This window comes from Medicago truncatula, chromosome 2 (genome assembly GCF_003473485.1).
Source record: "Medicago truncatula cultivar Jemalong A17 chromosome 2, MtrunA17r5.0-ANR, whole genome shotgun sequence".
Classification (NCBI taxonomy): domain Eukaryota; kingdom Viridiplantae; phylum Streptophyta; class Magnoliopsida; order Fabales; family Fabaceae; genus Medicago; species Medicago truncatula.
Window position 1 is genome coordinate 9,110,965 of NC_053043.1, and position 19,913 is coordinate 9,130,877.

A 19,913-nucleotide genomic window follows, 5' to 3' on the forward strand; every position below is an offset into this window, starting at 1 on the left:
CTGCAGGATGTTTACCCTATTTTCTCCCCCATGTTTGCAGGCCTATTGTGATGTTGATTTGACCTCTGATGTAGATAACATGAGGTCTGCTTTCAGGGCATTGTTATGCCTTGGTCCTAACTTATGATTCATAGCCTTAGCTACTTTTAAGGTGTTAACCTTATTTCATGAGCAGCGCGTTCCCATCTCCACACCAATACTTTATTGCAACAATCAAATCACTTTTGTTGTGAGTCATAATTTGATTTTGCATTCCAGAACCGAATCTTTAGTTATGACTTATGTCGTGCTCGTTCTTAGATTGCTAACATTCTCACAAAGTCATTGACCAATGTTCAGTTTTATAATCTCGGAGACAAACTCAGCGGTCTTGAAAAAAGACTGCTCAGTTCTACATTCAAACTTCTTCACTCTTTAATCCTATGCACCTCAGAATAGCAAAGACTGCACTGTTCCATAGAATCTTGATAAATATGGTTGTTATGCTATATTTTTTAATCTACTAACAAAGAATACTGTTGGGCTATTTTAACAGCATCACCTTGTGGCATTGGCTTTCAAATTGAAGAAGCGTGGTCGTAAAACATATCTAAGGTACCACAACCTTTACATGTGGTTAAATCCTATTTCAAATTATCTGGATCCGTTGACACCAGTTGTTGAACTTAGTATACTTACATTTTCAACAACTCTTTGTAGAAGGTGAATTAAGTAAATCCAATTAATTGTTGAATCATCTTAAATATGGCACATGGCGTCAACGAATCCTGACTCGTAATATACACATCTACATATATGTATTGATTATTTTTAATTGCATGAAGAATATATGAGGGTGTCCTTCGGAAGGGAGATCTTATTACTGATGTTGACACTGGCAAGAAGCTTGAAGTAAGTTTAAGGCTCCTCTTTGTTCACCTCAATTTGTGCACTCATAAGATCATTTTCATGTCTCTGCTTTCATTTATTGCATTTTGTGTCTAGTGATTTTGTGGCTGAAGTCTTTCTATCTGGAATTGCAGATTCGTCGTTTGCTTGGGTTGTATAATATTAATGATGAGGTATATGTTAGTTTTTAGATTTTCACCATGACTTGGTGGATCTTCCCATTAAATGTCCTTCGGACAACTTTTGTATAAGTTTTCTGCATATATCTTTTTAAATTCTAATCGGGATTCTCGACAGGTGATTCTAGAGGCTCATGCTGGAGAAATAGTTGGTGTAATCCATTCAGGACCAGTTTCTACTTTTCTCTTCCCTCAAGCATAAGCCACATTTCTTGAATTCTACATTTTTTTTTTTGTAAGATTGAATTTTTCTTGAATATGTTTTTGGTGGGTGGTTTAAGTTATTTTTTGTAAGATTGAATTCTACATTGCTTTATTTAATAGAACATTCTACATTGCTTTATTTAATATAACATTATGACATCATATGATCCATGTAGCCGAGCCCACTTAGTGGGATTAGATTTGGTTGTCGTTGATGAAGTTATTTGAAAATGTGGACATTATATTTTTATTGGAGAGTAAATTTCATTTGAGGGCTTGAATATGAAAACTGCATATGATTAACCTAAAATGCGAGCAAAAATGGCTAAAATATACTAAACATTGAAGTTTTTGTGTGTCACTTCAGTAATTAATATTCACATTGCCTTGTAACAACTTTTATTCGGATCCATTTTATTTTATTTTTTGAAAAAACTGAGACTATACTTCTTGATCCCATTAAACTATACAATCCAATCTCATACGAAATTGTGGGCATTCATCTCCAACAAAATATGATAGCTTAAATAAATGTTAATGTGAAAGTCTTATTTTGTGTTCTTGATTTAATCAGATAAATTTAATTATACTTATGGGTGGAGACGATATACAACAACTTCTATTAATGTTTCTGAGTCATTCTCAAAAGATTTTGGAGTGCAAGTAAATAGTTTCTTTTATAGTATATCAATTTTATTTTCCTACCTTGCTTTAATGATTCAAAGGCTTGGAAGGACTTCCAAAGAAGTGACATAGAGATCAAGCAGGTTGTATTTTAGTCCTTTTACCTTTCTCATTTATGTGATATTCGATTTTCTTATCATGAATTATGTACACTTTCATGTTGATTCTTAAATGATTGCAGGAAAAGGTAAATTCAGAGAAGAATGCAAGGGTTTAAGGAAATTTTCTACAGGGCAGATTGCAAGGGTTTAAGGAAATTTTCTAGCATCCCACGATGCTTGAATTTATGTATGGGAAAAAGGGACACGTTTTTTCTAAAGATCTTTAGGTCTCTAAGCAAAAAATATTTACTATACTTAAATAATATTTCTTCCGCATCAAATTATATGTCATTCTAGCAAATGTATATGGAAAGTGTCAATATTTTTTCATTCTAACAAATTTACATGATAATAAATAATATTGACCAGTATTACCCCTCAGGTTTTGAGATGAAGTTGGAGAACAAATTCAAATATGTTTTATTCTTGTTTTACATTTTAGGGTTTGATCCTTGAGGAAATCCATTTTTTGTCCATGCACCTATGAAGGCAGATGCATTTTCTGATATGAAAACTAGTTGTTACTTCTCCCTCACCCACCCCCTCTCCAAAACCTTATTTTGTAAATAGTTTTCTTTTTGTTATTATTTTGTGTGTGTAGGAAGCAGTTCGTAGGGCCACCATAGCGGAGAAGTTTATACCAGTATTCATGGGAAGTGCTTACAAATATAAGGTAATTGTTGAATTACCTTGAATTAATTCTTTGTTTTATGGACTTGATCTTCATTCCTCCCCCCCTCTCCAAACCTTGAATAAAGACTGAGGGAGTTGCATTATGTTTTCTTTTTCAAAAACTTATCTTGTAGCATTCTTAGTATGATGGTGGCTACAATGGTCCATGAATGTAAGGTCACTCTACAATTTTTTGGGTATGGTCAAACATTATGTCATATTATAAATATTAAAAGAGCATTCTCTGTCATATGTTCTTTTTGGGTCTGTCATTGGAATTACTAGAGTTGAAGCTGGTTATCTTTGGCGTTCTTTTAGCGCAAAAGGTTTTCCTTGTTGGGAATCAACCTCCCTAGTTCTAGTTGCCAGTTGTTTGCCTATCAATATCAATCTCAAATAGCTAAATGAATTACATGCACCAAAAGAAGTGTTGTTTTCGTTCTCTCGAATACATTATTTGAGTGATTGATATGAAAAAGAAGTGTTATATTTATCACTAATGACCAAGTATTTTTGCGATTTATGTTAGGTTGAGTGATAACAGTAGGGATGATAGATTCCACATTGATGCTTTGACATACCAATTTTGGTTTTAAAAGAAGACAAATGTTGGGGGGAAATGGGGAGAAAGGAGAGAGATGTAAAGGCACACAACTAAGAGACAAGAAAGGAAAATCTTGAGAAATCTCATGTTATCGGGTAAGATTTTTTACGACTAAAGATTTAAAAATCACTACAATGTCCACCAATGTTAAAATGTTTTTAAACACTACAAGACTTTTTATATTTCATAAAAAATCTTGATTGAATACCACTAGATTTAGACACGACCGAAGCCCGGAAGAAAGGAGAACTACAACAAAACAATATGGTAAGTCGAGACTCCCAAAATATCAGCTTATAGAAGCTGCATAATATTGACAGGAGAATGATATATGCACACTTATTTATTTGCTTCCATATTTGCAAGACTATATGCACACTTATTTGCTTTGCGATAGGTGTGGCACACTTTCACTTCCGAATCAAGCTCAAGAAGGAAAAAAAAAACCTCCATTTTTAGCTGCTATTTATGCCATAAAACACCGTGGCGCTGCTATCCTTCCCTGCAATTTGCCATGGCCACTTTTGATAAGATTGATTTTGGCTTGAATTATTTATACCTACAGGCCAACTCCTAATATTGTGTTTTAAGAATCTTATATTTTTCATTTTATGCTGTTTCTGGTACAGGGGTTACAGCTTCTTTTGGATGGTGTACTTAATTATTTGCCGTGTCCAATTGAAGCAAGTAATTATGCGCTCGACCAATATAAGAGGGAGGAAAAGGTATCAGATTCAAAGAAACTTTATCCTTTTTAATCTTGGCTGTCAGAAACCTCAATTTGAGTTTTTAAATTGGCCCCAATTTCTTTAATCATGAACATAAATCACTTCTTATAATAATATGTTTTAGGCTTCTCTTTGTTCTAGTTTGATTTCATTGGTCTTCTGGACATGGTGTTTTGTGTTTTAGATCTGTTTTTTTTTTTTCCTTTCTGTTACCTAATCTTGTCTTTATTACTCAATTTATTAAAAAAAATTATAAACGTATGGCTCAATTCAAGATTGCATTTATGATAATCTACAATTGTAGTTGTTGTAATTAAATTATGTCATTGGAAAAATAAATAACAAAGATTATCCATTTTTTACCAGTCCATGGATTCAAATTCTTACTTGCTACTACTTCTTACTAGCAATTCCTATTAGCAATATTGACTATTTTATAAAGAAACTTCTCCTACATTGAAGTATATAATTAACCCTACTTCTAATATTAGCCTCTTGCATATTCAAGTCTTGTCACCTTATTTTGTACTTTAAAAAAAAATATTGGTACAACAAAGACCAGTAGCTTTTACTTGTCACCTCATTTAGTGCACTCATAAGATCATTTTCATGTCTCTAAAATGCAGGTTCGTCGTTTGCTTGGAAGACATAATGAAAGGGTTAGTTTTTGGATTTTCACCATAACTGTTGATCTTCCCATGAAATCGATTGTCTTTGGCGAAATTGTGTTATTGTTCTGCATATCTCTTTTTATATTCTAATCATGCGTGAATATTTAGATTCGCTATTAAGATGGTGAAAATTGCATAAAATCTGTCCTATGCAGTTTTAGACTTATTAATATCAATATTAGATTTATGAATACATGTGCAATAACATTATAAAATTTCTAGCCAATATAAGTGAATCGTGATAATGATAATAGGCAAATTACTTTAAAAGTTGAAAACATAAATAACATCTTATAGTATGTCTAAATATAAATCACAATAATGTTGTCTTTGCTCTAAAATAGATTGGTCATCTTGAATACTTAGTATGCCAGAGGTTACTCCAAAAAGAAGATATGTTCTCTACGAAAGGCATCTATACCTCCTTCCTAGGAATCCTAAGTTGGAAATGCTGCCGGTTTGTGGCTCAACCCCTGTAGAGTTACTCTATTGCAGTAAAGTGAATTTTGTGATATCTCAAAGGAAAGGCTCTGGATCATGGTTTAGTTCTGCAGGATGCTTACCCTTTGTCTCCCCCAAGTTTGTAGGCCTATTGTGATGTTGATTGGACGTCTGATATAGACAGCACGAGGTCTCCTTTCGGGGCATTCTTATGTCTTGGTCCTAACATATCATTCAAAGCCTTAGCTACTTCTAAGGTGGTATCCTTACTTCATGAGCTGCAATTTCCCATCTCCACACCAATCATTTATTGCGATGCACACATCACTTTCGCTTTGAGTCTCGTTTTGACTCGTAATCTGACCTTGGTTTGTTCTTTCTTTGAGAATTTTTTTTTGCCAAATCTCTACCCATGACTTATATTTTGTTCAGTCTTAGATTGCTAACATTGTCACAAAGCCATTGACCAATGTTCAGTCATTGTTCTTTGAGAAAAAAAGACTGCTACTCTACACTCAAACTTCTTCACTCTCTAATCCTCGTAATAGCAAGACTGACTGTTCCACAGAATCTTGATAAACATGTTTGTTATGCTATTTTACCAGCACACACTTGTGGCATCGGCTTTCACATTGAAGAAGTATAGTGGTCATATGACATATCTAAGGTACCGCAACCTTTACATGCGGTTAAATCCTATTTCAAATTATTTTGATCCGTTGACACCAGATGTTTAACTTAGCATACTGACATCTTCAATAACTCTTTGTAGAAGGTGAATTAATGAAATCCAATTGTTGAATCATCTTATATCATGCATACGAAATTTCAAACAATTTAGACATTCGCTGGTATAGGTTTTAACAACGGATATTTGCATATGTTTTAAATAGCGTATTTACGTTAAAAGAAGGTGATGTGATGGAATATAATATAGTTTTAAAATTCTATGAACTTTTATAGGTTTGTTCAATTCAAAGGTTGGATTGATTTAATTCGCCTTCTACAAAGAGATATTAAAGGTGTAAGTATGTTAAGTATGACAAAAGAAGTCAACGGATCCTGACTTGTAATATATGAGGGTGTATACAAATATTGATTCTTTTTTTTAATTGCGTGAAGAATATATGAGGGTGTCCTTCGGAAGGGAGATTTTATTACTGACGTTGACACTAGCAGGAAGTTCGAGGTAAGTTTAAGGCTCCTCTTTGTTCTTATTTGATTGCATTCTGCTTTTCTTTTCTTTATGTTTTTGTGGCTAAAGTCTTTCTACTCTCGAAATGCAGGTTCGTGGTTTGTTTGGGTTGTATAATGATGAGGTATATGTTAGTTTTTAGATTTTCACCATGATTTGGTGGGTGTTCCCATTAAGTGTTCTGCATTTCTCTTTTTAAGTTCTAATCGGGATTCTCGGCAGGTGATTCTAGAGGCTCATGTTGGAGAAATGGTTGGTGTAATCCATTCTGAACCAGGTTCTACTTTTCTCTTCTCTCAAGCATAAGCTGCATTTCTTGAATTCTACATTGCTCTATTTTTTGTAGGATTGAAATCTATTAATTGTGTGTCACTTCAGTAATGAATATTCACATTGCCTCGTAACAACCATTATTTGGCTCCAGTTTTATTTTATTTTTTTATTGAAAAACTGAGAATATGTTAATTATGGGCATTCCTCGCCAACAGAATATACTAGGTGAAACAAATGTTAATTTGAAAGTCTTATTTTGTGTTCTTGATTTAATCAGATAACTTTAAATATACTAATGGGTTAAGAAGATATACAACAACTTCTATTAATGTTTCTGAGTCGTTCTCAAAAGATTCTGGAGTGCAAGTAAGTAGTTTCTTTTATATGTCAATTTAATTTTCCTACCTTGCTTTAAATGAATTTATATCACATAATTGTCTTGTTTCATGTATCACTTTTATGATTCAAAGGCTATGAAGGACTTTCAAAGAAGTGATAGAGATCAAGCATTTTGTGTTTTATTTATTTTACCTTTCACATTTATATGACAAATTCGATTTTCTTGTCATGAATTCAGTACACTTTCATGGTGGTTCTTAAATAGCTGCAGGAAAAGGTGAATTCTCAGCAGAATGCAAGGGTTTAAGGAAATATACCAGCATCCCACGATGTTTGAATGTAACTATTGGAAAAGGGAATCTTGCATACACAAAGCTACGAGTTATGAATATAAAATTCGCTGATTTCATAATTTAAAGGAACATCTCACAAAAATCAAGGACTTCTTGATCTCTCTTTGGCAACCACAATTTTGATAAGGGCTAGGGTTCTTGTGAGCCTTCAAACACCACTAATCATAGTTTCATCTCATCTATTGATTTGCTACTTCATATCGTTTATTGAGTATTAGAAACCTTAACACATCCTTTGGATCTTGAGTTGAGTCTCTTTTCTCACGCAAGTGTCCATTGACAATTGATTAAAGTTTAACACGTTATTATTCTAATACTTTTTATCTGGTTGCTGGTAGAGTTAGTTGTTTCTAGTGTTGTGATCTTGCGTCCATGCTCTAAAACCATCCTAGTTGTAAAACTTCAATTTAAGATTAAGAGTGTGAGATTAATTTCGATTGAGTAATAATATGATAAGGTGTAGAGACAAACCAAAAATGTCTATCCCATGATGCTTGGAGTCCAACCAATTTTGGGACTCTATTGAGTGGTTTAAATTTGCTAACTGTCATATTTAGAAGGAAGGGTTAAAATATGGAATTAGTAACAATATATACTGTACATATGTTATGAGATGGATTGGTTTAGGCTTACCCTAAAAAATTAAAACACCAAGATATTTAAAGGGTAATTCACCTGCTACAAATCCCAAAGTTTTAGCAGTATCAGTTTTCTTGGATAATGGCCAAGAGCATGAGTAAAATTTAGAGAACTAATGTGCCCCCCAAATGTTTCACCATACTACCTTAACAGAACCATTATAGAGTTCAGATACTTCTTGTTTCCTTGACAAAATATCATTATATCATCATCATTGAGAGAATGAGTAGGAATGGTGCACCCTAAGACTAAACATTGGCTTGATAAACCCCTGATTAGCTCTTACAAATAAAAAACTGATTAATTAGCTTTCATTGTCAAAGCTCTACCAAGCACTTCCTCAACCAAACAAAATCAGAGAAACAATTATATGGGAACAACCACAAATAAAATACATTTAGGTGCACAAACATAAAAGTACTTATCAATTTAATTATTTAAAATAACATAGTATTAAAGTGTTTCTTCTTTTACCTTTTCCCCATTTGCGTGTCTGTGCGCCCAAATGAAATTATTTGTAGTTGTGACCAAGCAAATGTCTGTCACAAAATAAAAGAGGTGAAAGAAAGTCTCTTTGTCTAACACCTCTTTTGCAACAAAACAAATCCTACAGTTCTTCCCATTTATAAAAAAAAAATACAACTTAACCTATTGAAGAATAACATGAATCCAAGTGCAAAACTTGTTAAAACCAAACTACTTCAAAATATCAAAAACTTTAGATATTTCAATTTGTAGAACAATAATACCTTCAAAAGACTTCCTATACACCATGTTGTTCATATCCTTAACAAATCTTGTTTGATTATCATATATGAGATTGGCTGCTAGCCTGCTACAACAAGAAGTTTGTCTTCCAAAAAATTAAAAATTATTTTGTATTGGAAGTTTGCCAAGGCAATGGTTCCAGAAAATTTAGGAATTAAAACTACTAAATTAGAATTAAGATTAGGAAGAATCCAACCTTTCCTTAGTTGCATTATACACATCATTTCCAATAATATCTTCAAAATTATGATGAAAAAGTGCCACCAAATCCATATATAAAGACCAATATCACTCTTCTGCTTTAAAGAAAAAACTGCATCTTTGATTTCTACAAATGAAGGCTTAGGTAAGTTTAGCATTTTTCATTTTAGTCACCATAGTTGGAATAGAATCTACCACTATTATTCATAGCCCTGACATTAGGGGTAGCAAAAATGTCAGATAAATGCTATGGACATGTCTCAATGTCTTCAGGATGCTGCAAGATGTTATCAGCATGTCTAAGCATATATAGTCATTTGTTTAGAAGTGTACCATTCTTTGGTGATAAGCTGTATTCTTACCCCCCTCTTGGAATCAACTCAATGTGGATTTTTCTTTGCAATATTATTGATCCTTAAAATGTAAAGCTTGTTGTAACAAATCATGAGCTATACTATGTGCATTAACCGCTCATTTTCGCCAAATTTATCAATGAGCTCCTAAACACAATCAACCTCTCTGATAGCCTTAATATCTTCAAAAAAAGTCCTTAATCCAAATTTTCAAAGCCACATTTCGGAGCTGTAACTTCTTATGAAGCACAAGCATAAGATTGCATTAGTCATATACAATAGAATAGGATGATGATCAGACTTAGACTTTGTTAACCTGCAATATGTAAAATTATTCCAACCTTCCATGGCTCAGCCGAAAAATAAATTTTGGTTTATAATAGACACACAGATTATGGAGGACAAACCTTGGGTCAAAGTTGACAATCCCCCCTAACATTTCATAATACAATATTCATCTCAGAGAACTGGATGATCCAACACCTTTAACAAGAGATTTCTAATTTCTATGTTCTTTCTTAATTATGACCTTTCTTAGCAGATTAAATCCTTCTTTATCCGGCAAGTGTTTTATAAGTGGTTGTTGTGAATGTGTGTTTAATGTTTTTTTACTATGGCTTTGCTCGGGAGTTTGGAGGGGAGGGGAAGAAAATATTTTGATGGGAGAGAAATATGGGGAAAATTTGATAAATCTGTCACATTTTTTCAAAGAGAGCATCTTTTTAAAGAGTGATAAATTAATGCTTATGATTAATATATTTTTAATTTTAATAATATTATGACAACATATATTAAATTTGAAGAATTCATATAAACTCTCCCAAACCCCCCAAAATCCTCCTCCGATACAATTTTTCAGTTCCCCAAATGAGGAGGGTTTTATATTTTGAAGAAAATTAAGTCCCCAAAGGCCATCCTTCCAGTGTCATCTCACATTTTTTCAAAAAGTATTTTTTTAAAGAGTGATAAATTAATGTTTATGATTAATATATTTTTAATTTTAATAATATTATGACAATATATATTAAATTTGAATAATTCATATAAACTCTCCCAAACCCCCCAAAACCATCCTCCGATACAATTTTTAGTTCCCTCAAATGAGGAGGGTTTTATATTTTGAAAAAAATTAAGTCTCCAAAGCCCATCCTTCCAATATCATCTATTTCTTTCACTTACTCCTTCCTTTTTTTTTCCAAGCTTTTCCTTTCCTTCCCTCCAAACTCTGAAGTGTTTAGGAAAAAAACATGTGTCGCCGTTTTTCTACTAATATTTAAACAAATAACCGTTGTCGTGGATTTGAGAGCTTTGGGATGTGATAATATAGAAGATACAAATTGTAGCATCCGTCGAAACGCGCGTTTACAACACATTTAACGCCAATACAAACAACCACTACTCCCACCGAAATTGACATCAGAGGAAATCGAATTTGAGATCTTGAGAGGAGCAAACTCATTTTAGGTGTTTCATTTGAATTTTATACATTTTTTAAAATAATGATTAATTATTTTAATTTCAATGATCTAAATAGTTTGCAAAAGAAATATTTCCTCCATCCAAAATGATTGACCTAATTTGACTATGTACATTATTCATATAACATACATTTGCATGTTTTTCTATTAATATTTAAACAAATAATAACATATAAGATGTTTGTTGGATTTATTTCGATAAATATTTTTTAGATGTTAAATTTTTTATGATTTTTATTGATAAATAATTAAATATATTAAAGATCAGAATTATACATTGATATATTTTTTTATAGTGTTACTTTTTTGTAGTGTTATGCATTGACATATGTGAATCAAATAACTAAAACGCTCATTTTATCAAATAATGAGGTGAATTGGAATACAATAAGTTAAGTATAACATGAGAAAACAATATTATAGATTTTGATTGGAAGAATGTGGAAACATGATTTGCCGTGCATATCCTTTAATTCCTATAATAATAATGAGGTGAATTGTTTTAGAGAATTGTTGTTGACACATTACATAAGGCTGCACCACATTAGTAATTTATCGAAATGTCCTTCAGCAGTTAACTGTCGAATTATGGAACCGGCTGCAGTTAACTACCGAGGAAAATTTCGGCAGTAAACTACCGAGAAAAACTGAAAACTTCGGCAGTTAATTGTTGAGGAAACTCAAACCTGATTTTTTTTTGACAAAAACTATAAATTGTTATTAATAATATTTATTGATTTTGAATGTTTCAATCATTATTTTGTACGTTTCAAACAATTGCAAGTATTATACTTATGCATATATATATATATATATATATAAAAGAGTATAATTTAAATCTTGACCAAAAAAATAAAGAGCATTTAAGTCCTCAAAAAACATTTCAATAAGTGTAAAAATTAAGCATTTGAATATTGTTTTGCAAATTACTTAAATAAAAAAAAAATCTTTGTGCACAATTATTTTAATGTAGAAAATATAACAACATATTATACCTTCAAAAAAATCGTTGTGCACAATTATTTAAACGATTTTTATTATTATTATTTGTATTTAAGTAATGTGCAAAACAATATTCAAATGCTTAATTTTTACACTGATTTAAATGCTATTCTTATTAAGCTATATACGCATAAGTATAATACTGCAATTGTTTGAAACGTACAAAATAATGATTAAAACATTCAAAATCAATAAATATTATTAATGACAATTTATAGTTTTTGTCAAAAAAAAAAATAAGGTTTGAGTTTCCTCAGCAATTAACTGCCGAAGTTTTCAGTTTTCCTCGATAGTTTACTGCCGAAGTTTTCCTCGATAATTAACTACAGCCGATTCCATAATTCAGCAGTTACCGAGAAACATTTTGATAAATTAATATGACACAATCAATGGATATGTGTCAATTCTCGTTGTTTTATCTTAGCGCGTCTTTTTCATTGTCTTAAATATCATTATCTATGATCTTATTTTTTCTGATTTCCTACCTAAAGTCACTACACTCCAAAAAGGCAGATCATCCTTGTCCGTCAAAATAAAGTATGTTGACCTGGTATATATCCACGTGTCGCAAATTAATTTGCTGATATGGAGGAAGTTCCTATCCTTCCGAAGATAGATGATTGAAATCTTTTTGACAATAGTAAAATATAAAATAGTATAAATCACAAGTGGTGGCAGAAGAAGCTTTATTCCAAAACCAATTTGGTTTCAATCGAAGAGAAGAAGAAGAAGAAGAAGAAGAAGAAGAAGAATTCATTTCATGGTGTCTTCAAAGCTCCAAGCCTTTTGGAATCATCCAATTGGCCCCAAAACCAGTGAGTTACTTCGCTTTTTCCTTTTATTCAAATGCCTGATGCATGCTTTATGAAACTTGGACGTACTTATTATTACCAAAGATCACAAAAAGAAATTGTTGGATTTTGATGTGTGAGTGAAAGTAGCATAATGTATTAAGCTAACACGTGAAAATTATATGAGTTAGACATGGCAATATAATTCATACCTATGGATTTGAGTTTGACGAGGAAACCCCGAACCTTAAAATTGACTGGAATTGAGTTTAGTTTTCCCTGGTTTCAAAAGACAGGAGCAGGACAGGTAACTGGGACATTGATACCCGTCTCCCTTGTATCAAAATTATATTTACCTCTAGTAAATTAGTAACACTTAAACAAACCCTTAAAAAAAAACATCGGGGTGAGGAAGGCAAAAATCAACCCTGTTTTGGTGTCCTGCCTATTTTAAATTATAATAAACCATACTTTATTTTTTGGATAACACTTGATGTAAATGTTCTGCACACACTAATACACATGTATGTGTGTATGTTATGTCGGAATTGGATTCCCTAATGTAACAGCGTCACACAACTCCCAGCCGTTTGATCTGGATCTTTGACTGATATCATTTTACCGCATGACACTAACTGTGTGATTATGTTGAATTAACGGCCGTGATTAACTATTGCTTTAAGTTCAAATACCAAATAGATTACATTCTTTTTACCTGATTCAAATTGTTGTTTCGTATTTGTTTCCAGTCACCAGTGTTGTTGTCAAGTGTTAGCATTGTTATTGTCAAACCTGTATCAATCCATTAATTGACCACTTTTGTTGTGCAGTTCACTTTTGGGCACCTGCATTTAAGTGGGGTATCACCGTTGCCAATGTTGCTGATTTTACAAAACCAACTGAGAAGATTTCCTATCCTCACCAAATAAGTATGTGCATGCATATAGAACTGCACGTAGTGTTATCTATTGCGAACTTCTCTCTGTCACACACACCTGCACACCTTTTTGCTCGTTATTAGAGATGTAAAAGTTAGTTAAATATTAGTTAGGAGTTAGTTAGTCCAATTGGCTATATGATGGATATTCATCACTGAAAGGGATTGAAATTGGGAAGTACATAGCGTCAGAGATATTCACGTTGGGTACAATTGGACCAACTAATCTAACTAATATAGTAATATGTAACTAACTTATACATCTCTAATACTCTTCATTCACCCTTGTGAAAAATGTGTATTTGTGGATTCTCTGAAAGGAACAGACATGTGCAAGTGAATGAATTTACGGAATGCTGAGTATTCAAGTTGCAAGCAGCTTTTAACATATATTCTCTTGTATTGGGTTTTATTTCGATCTATGCGTTGCTGATTCCTTTTGTTTTCAACACAGCTGTCATGGGTAGCGGATTTATTTGGGCGCGTTACAGCACTCAAATCATTCCGGTAAGTTTTATATTTTCAAAGACAGATTACTTTTAAATAGTTCGTGAAATATTGAAAATTTAGTGGATTGAGGATCATCTACAGAGTATGTGTGCATGATTCTGATTTATCGTTGCATTATCTCTCTTGCAAGAGTATGACATACTCAACTTGTAAGATTTTATAACATCAATTAGACTATAACACGGTACGTGTAATATACAATGCAGTAAATAATTTTTGGCTTTATCTTTTTCTTGATAATCTTTGGTTTTTCTTAGACTTAATCCTTACTTTTGTTTACATTATCTGATTTTCGATCGTTACTAATCAGCTCTCTCATTGTATACATGTTTGCCTGCCAAAAAATTAAAACCTTATGTTGAAGTTAGTGTTAAAATAGAGTATTATTTTGTTGCAAAACTATTACTAAATGAACTTTTGTTTACGCGATATAATTTCCCATGTTCCTGATATGTTAGTGGCAACTACTTCCAATTTTGCAGAAAAATTGGAACCTTGTTTGCGTAAACCTTACAATGGCAGGAACTGCCTTATACCAAATCTCGCGCAAGTATCAGTAAGTGATACTTATCAATATTTCTGTTAAATTTTTGTGAGATTGCTTTTTGCTACTTTGTTATTCGATGTTCATGGGCTGAAAAATATGTTGTTGATGAGGTTAGGTTGGCCTTTACTAGGCCAACAAATATTTGGAACATCAAAACACTATTTTTAATCAGTAATTATAAAGTTTATTTTCTTTGAGAGGATTGGATTGAATTTATCATAAAATCATATTTTGACATTTTTCCTGACAATATACAATTACAATGTCAAGTGAGAAACTTCCTTCTTTTGTAGATTAACCTTGTGTGTAGCCATTGATATATTTTTGTGTTATGGATTTTGGCACTGTTTTGTACCTCCATGGTGGTGATACGTATATTAACTTGTGATCTACTTCTCAGGCATGATCATTCCTCAAAGGAAATCGTAGCAAAAGAATGACGACGAAGAATTTGAAAATAAATTATTTGGAGTATGATGCCCCAATTAAGTGGGACACATACAATTCATACATTGAACGAATGTGTTGTCGTATGATTCAACTAATAAGTGGTTAGAAGTAGTTATTAGTTAGTAACTAGTAACTACTATGTTTGTTAAGAGTTAGTTAGTTGGCTTGTTATACAAGTTACAAATCAAGGATATAAATACTTATATCAATGTATTATGTGAATTACTCTGTTCACAAATCACAAGTAAATCGCTGCCTTAACATCTAGAGATATCCCCAAATAAAATGATAGCTAATCGAGGAGGAGTAGTTGTCCTTGAATCCTCTTACACGATATCATAAAACATATTTTTAGTAAATGAGATTAAATATAGGGTTTGTTTGTTATGGATTAAAAAAGAAGTAATATTGACATTCAATTTTGTTTTCTCAACAAACAAAAAAATTCAATAATTTTGAGATTATTTTTCAGAGAATTATAAAAAAAATACATAATCAATTTTGTGTTTATCGTAATAAAAATACTTCTTAAAAAACCAATTATGTTTGTTTGGATAAATAAAAGGAATTTTTTTTATTACAAAATTACATCCATCTTTTGATTCTTATTTTCTCTCTTCTCTAAAAAAATCTATAAATTGGAAAACTACTCTTAATAGTTTTTCATTTCAAATTGTTTTTAGATTTTGATTTATTTTTTTTAAAGTTGTAACAAAAGGATTAGATACTTTTTAAACTGATTTTTTTTTATTTTAAAAATATATATTTTCTTATAAAAGTTTTATAAATGATATATTTTTCATATAAAAGTTATAATAAACGGTCTAATTATGTTCGTTTGTTACATATTACGATAAAAATGACTTAAGCATTTGATAATTTGACGATTATTTTTTAGTTATTTAAAAATAATCTAAACTATTTCGTGTTTGTTCAACGAAATAAAAACTACTTTTTAAAAAAAGAAGTTATTTGTTTGTTTATATACAATTATATAAAAGAGATTTTTTATTATAAAACTACTTTAATCTCTTCGCAATTCTTTTATTTCTCCTCTAAAAAGGATTTCTTGATAAAAAAAACTATCAAATAATAAAAATGAGATGTCAAATGATTAGAATGAACATGCTACTATTTTCCTTGTATTCTCTTTTTTTTTTTTTGTGATAGATAGATGAAATGGCAAAACCATTATAAACTCGCCTAAATAAGAATTGTGCCTAAAAAAAATTAAGAAAACAATTGTATTGTCCTAAATAATAGTAATAAATAAATAAGAATTGTACCTAAAAAAATTACGAAAACAAATAATATTTTTTACGGAAAAAAAAAGCAAATAATATAATTTGTAAGTGGTGGTAGACTGGTAGCTGAACCCAAATCGAATTCCCCTTTCAATCGAAGAGAAGAAGAACGATTCATTTCATGGCGACTTCAAAGCTTCAAGCTTTTTGGAATCATCCAGCTGGTCCCAAAACCAGTGAGTTACTTCGTTTTTTCATTCTTTTCTTATCCTTTCATGTTTTTGTTAATCAATTCGTCGTTTTCCCTTTGTTACGCCACTTCCGATCTTATATATGTATAACAGTTATTGGATTTAGATCTCTGATTATTTATTTATTTTGCACAAGTAGATCTCTGATTATTGATTCATTACAAGTCAATTTTTAATTCGTAAGCTAAGATTTTTTTTTTCAGTTAACTTAATTTGACTTTTGATTGCTTTGTAAAAAATGGGTCTTTTTTAGGGTTGCAAAAATGGTTCATTCTTCAATTTTACAGTTATTTTGCTTGTTATGTGTATTGTGATGGCCTGTGATATAAGTTAATAATAAACCAATAAGTTAGTCTCTGACTTTGTAGGACGCTCTCAAAGAGGTCCTAAGATTATGGCATATTATAGAAATACAGTAAATGTGTACTTTGTATGAACATTCAGCGCTATTGAGCTATCATGAGAGAAGCCATGAGAGACAAACTAGGGTTGAGAGCTCTGACCTAATGGGACAGTCAGGATATATAATCTCCTCTCTCTTTGGTGCTTATATATATTGACTATCCCATTAGGTCAGATTACACTCATACACTTTGATCGTATCAGGAAGGGAGAGAAGAGCTCTCAACCCTTGTTTGTCTCTCATGGCTTCTCTCATGATAGCTCAGTAGCCTTGAATGATCCATCGATCATACAAGTACACATTTATTGTATTTCTATAATATGCCATAACTTTGTATCTATGAGATTGGTCATCTTTGTTTGATATTCCAACATTTGATTCTATTAAAATGCCAAGTTGGTCCCTATATTTAACCATTTTTACCAATTAAATCCCTATGTTTTACCCACGTTTTAGCAATTTGGTCTCTATATTTAACCACGAACTATCAATTTGGTTCCTAACATTACTATTGAATTTGGATCCTGACTATAAAGACTACTATGAGTTAAATTTGACAGATGCGGAGACATTTTTGAAATAATCATAATCTCGAGGACCTATTTGAGAACACACTACAAAGTTAGGGACGGATTTGGTGGTTTACTCAAAAAGTTGATGAAGATGTATATATGTTCTTCACACATATTACTTTAAGTACAAGTACCAAATAGATTACATTTTCACCTGATTCAAACTGTTGTCTCTTTCCAGTCACCAATGTTGTTTTCAAGTGTTAATATTGACATTGTGAAGCTGTAATCGATGTATAAATTGACCACTTATTTTGTGCAGTTCACTTTTGGGCCCCTACATTTAAGTGGGGTATCAGCATTGCCAATATTGCTGATTTTGCAAAACCACCTGAGAAGCTTTCCTATCCTCAACAAATAGGTATGCGCATGCATGTACTGATTTCGCTCATCCTTTTGAAAATGTGTATTTCTGAATTCTTTGAAAGGAGCAGGCATGCCCAAGTGAATGAATAATGGAATGCTGAGCATTCAAGTTGCAAGCAGTTTTAGTATATATTCTCATCTATTGGGTTTTATTTACAGATATGCATTGCTGATTCCTTTTCTTTTTGACACAGCTGTTACAGCTACTGGACTTATCTGGTCACGTTACAGCACAGTAATCACTCCAGTAAGTTTTGTTTTGTTTTTTTCAAAGGCAGATTACCTTTAACTTGTTCATGAAATATTGAAATACTAGTGGTCTGAAGATCATTTGTGGACCTTCTGTGCAAGCAAAGTTTTATATAGTTTCACTTTATTACCTTCATCACTATAAGTGATGTGTGCATAATTCGGGATTGTAGTTGCATTATCTCTCTTGCAAGAGTATCACATACTCAACTTGTAAGATTCTGTAACATCAATTAGACTATAACATGGTACATGTAATATGCAATGCGGAATCAAAACTTGGATTCCTGTTTTTTTGTTGCTTAGTTAAGCCATGTGATAAATAATAGTTTTCTTTAATCCCTATTGTTGTTTGCATTATCTGAATTTTTATCGTACACCAATCAGCTCTCTCAGTATATATGTGTGCCTGCCAAGAAATAAAAACCTTAAAACCTTATGCTATGGTGGTGTTAAAATAGAGTATACAAGAATTTTAACCTCGGTTAACACAGCAACATTTTGTTACTACTTTGTTACAAGACAATTAACTAAATGAACTTTGGTTCACTGATCATAATGGCTGGAGAAAATAAGAGTAGGAAAATTGAGAACTACTAAATGGATTACTTTCTGCATATTATTGAAAGTGTAATTTTCTTAGTTTCTGTGGCTATACAATTTTCCATAATCCTGACATGTTAGTTGCAACTACTTACGATGTTGCAGAAAAATTGGAACCTTTTTGCCGTGAACGTTGCAATGGCAGGAACTGGCCTATACCAACTGTCACGCAAATTGCGGTAAGTGATATTTATCAATGTTTATATTAAGTCTTTGTGAGATTGCCATTTGCTACTTTATGATTCAATGTTCATGGGCCCAAAAGTACGTTGTTGATGATATGTTAGTTTGGCCCTTCCCGGGCCCAAAAATGGGAAACTCAAAACACTATTTTTAATCAAGTTTATTTTCTTTAGTGGGTTTGATTAAATTTATCATAAAATCAGGGTTTGATTGAATTTATCATAAAATCAAATTTTGACATTTTTCTTGAAAATCCTAAAGAGCAGCGTAGAAGGACAAAATACACAATTACAATGTCAATTGAAAAGCTCTCTTTTATGTAGTTTAACCTTGTGTGATAGCCATGATATATTTTGGTGATGTTGCAAAGATTGATTTTGACACTATTTTGTATCTCCATGCTGATATGTATCTTACTCATTATCTACTTCCCAGGCAAGATTATTCGTCGGAGAAGGCTGTAGAAAAAGAATGATGACGGAGAATTTGAAAATATCAAGTTATTGTGTACTTGGAGCTTGATACCTGGATTGTAATTTTCATGTTGAACATATATTTGAAATATCATTTTGGGAAAAAATAATGAATAGATTTTAAAACCTCCCTTTTGCCGTAACTCAACCCTTTTTTATTATTATTATTATTATTATTTAACAGCAGTAACTCATCCCTTGTTGTAAGTCTTTGCAATAATTATCAAGTTAAGACCTGTGCTTTTGAAGGAATGTCACACCTCCAAACATTTTTCAATACTTGGATCCAAATGGTGATTACTCTTAAGAGAAAGAGAAAGAGAAAGCAAATGATTATTCACCGTAAAACACTCATCAATACTAACTTGAAAACAATCTGAGCAAAACCACCTATCATCGTACCACAATTACCAACTCCCCACATACACAAAATTAGAGCTTTTTTTATCAACCCCATTTATTCAAATCCCCATCCCCATACTTAAAAGAACGCATGTCATGCCAAATAGCATCTTTATCACGTAAACATCGCCAAATCCAATTGGGTAAAAGAAATTATTA

General features: G+C 31.9%; 3 protein-coding genes across 5 annotated transcripts; all 3 read left to right on the forward strand.

The window, feature by feature from the left end:
* Nucleotides 1-2,899: 2,899 nt before the first annotated feature.
* LOC112419031 (elongation factor G, mitochondrial-like) lies at nucleotides 2,900-7,648 on the forward strand. 3 transcript variants are annotated; one of them, XM_039830351.1, is made up of 8 exons: nucleotides 2,900-3,427; nucleotides 3,730-4,057; nucleotides 4,687-4,719; nucleotides 5,778-5,839; nucleotides 6,295-6,361; nucleotides 6,459-6,491; nucleotides 6,590-6,644; nucleotides 7,245-7,648. In XM_039830351.1, the coding sequence occupies exons 2-8, from the start codon at nucleotides 3,944-3,946 to the stop codon at nucleotides 7,394-7,396; spliced, it is 516 nt and encodes a 171-aa protein (XP_039686285.1). In that variant the 5' UTR covers nucleotides 2,900-3,427; nucleotides 3,730-3,943; the 3' UTR covers nucleotides 7,397-7,648. The 3 variants fall into 3 exon arrangements, with proteins under 3 accessions (XP_039686285.1, XP_039686284.1, XP_039686286.1); XM_039830350.1 differs by lacking the exon at nucleotides 2,900-3,427 and having other exon boundaries at nucleotides 3,470-4,057; XM_039830352.1 differs by lacking the exon at nucleotides 2,900-3,427 and having other exon boundaries at nucleotides 3,470-4,057; nucleotides 7,251-7,648.
* A 4,777-nt stretch (nucleotides 7,649-12,425) lies between these two features.
* Nucleotides 12,426-15,275, forward strand: LOC11407976 (mitochondrial pyruvate carrier 3). The gene is made up of 5 exons (XM_003594146.4): nucleotides 12,426-12,588; nucleotides 13,395-13,493; nucleotides 13,956-14,008; nucleotides 14,494-14,567; nucleotides 14,959-15,275. The coding sequence occupies exons 1-5, from the start codon at nucleotides 12,534-12,536 to the stop codon at nucleotides 14,996-14,998; spliced, it is 321 nt and encodes a 106-aa protein (XP_003594194.1). The 5' UTR covers nucleotides 12,426-12,533; the 3' UTR covers nucleotides 14,999-15,275.
* A 1,054-nt stretch (nucleotides 15,276-16,329) lies between these two features.
* On the forward strand, nucleotides 16,330-19,513 carry LOC11411047 (mitochondrial pyruvate carrier 4). Its single transcript, XM_003594147.4, has 5 exons — nucleotides 16,330-16,488; nucleotides 17,741-17,839; nucleotides 18,039-18,091; nucleotides 18,802-18,875; nucleotides 19,315-19,513. The coding sequence occupies exons 1-5, from the start codon at nucleotides 16,434-16,436 to the stop codon at nucleotides 19,352-19,354; spliced, it is 321 nt and encodes a 106-aa protein (XP_003594195.1). The 5' UTR covers nucleotides 16,330-16,433; the 3' UTR covers nucleotides 19,355-19,513.
* Nucleotides 19,514-19,913: the final 400 nt, after the last annotated feature.

Coding starts and splice junctions, on each gene's coding strand:
- LOC11407976 (XM_003594146.4), top strand. CDS start 12,534: ATGGTGTCTTCAAAGCTCCAAGCCTTTTGGAATCATCCAATTGGCCCC. Junction 12,589..13,394: donor TCCAATTGGCCCCAAAACCA/GTGAGTTACTTC, acceptor TTTGTTGTGCAG/TTCACTTTTGGGCACCTGCA. Junction 14,009..14,493: donor ACAGCACTCAAATCATTCCG/GTAAGTTTTATA, acceptor CCAATTTTGCAG/AAAAATTGGAACCTTGTTTG.
- LOC112419031 (XM_039830351.1), top strand. CDS start 3,944: ATGCTGTTTCTGGTACAGGGGTTACAGCTTCTTTTGGATGGTGTACTT. Junction 6,492..6,589: donor TTGGGTTGTATAATGATGAG/GTATATGTTAGT, acceptor GATTCTCGGCAG/GTGATTCTAGAGGCTCATGT. Junction 6,645..7,244: donor TGTAATCCATTCTGAACCAG/GTTCTACTTTTC, acceptor GTTCTTAAATAG/CTGCAGGAAAAGGTGAATTC.
- LOC11411047 (XM_003594147.4), top strand. CDS start 16,434: ATGGCGACTTCAAAGCTTCAAGCTTTTTGGAATCATCCAGCTGGTCCC. Junction 17,840..18,038: donor TTCCTATCCTCAACAAATAG/GTATGCGCATGC, acceptor TTTTTGACACAG/CTGTTACAGCTACTGGACTT. Junction 18,876..19,314: donor CAACTGTCACGCAAATTGCG/GTAAGTGATATT, acceptor TCTACTTCCCAG/GCAAGATTATTCGTCGGAGA.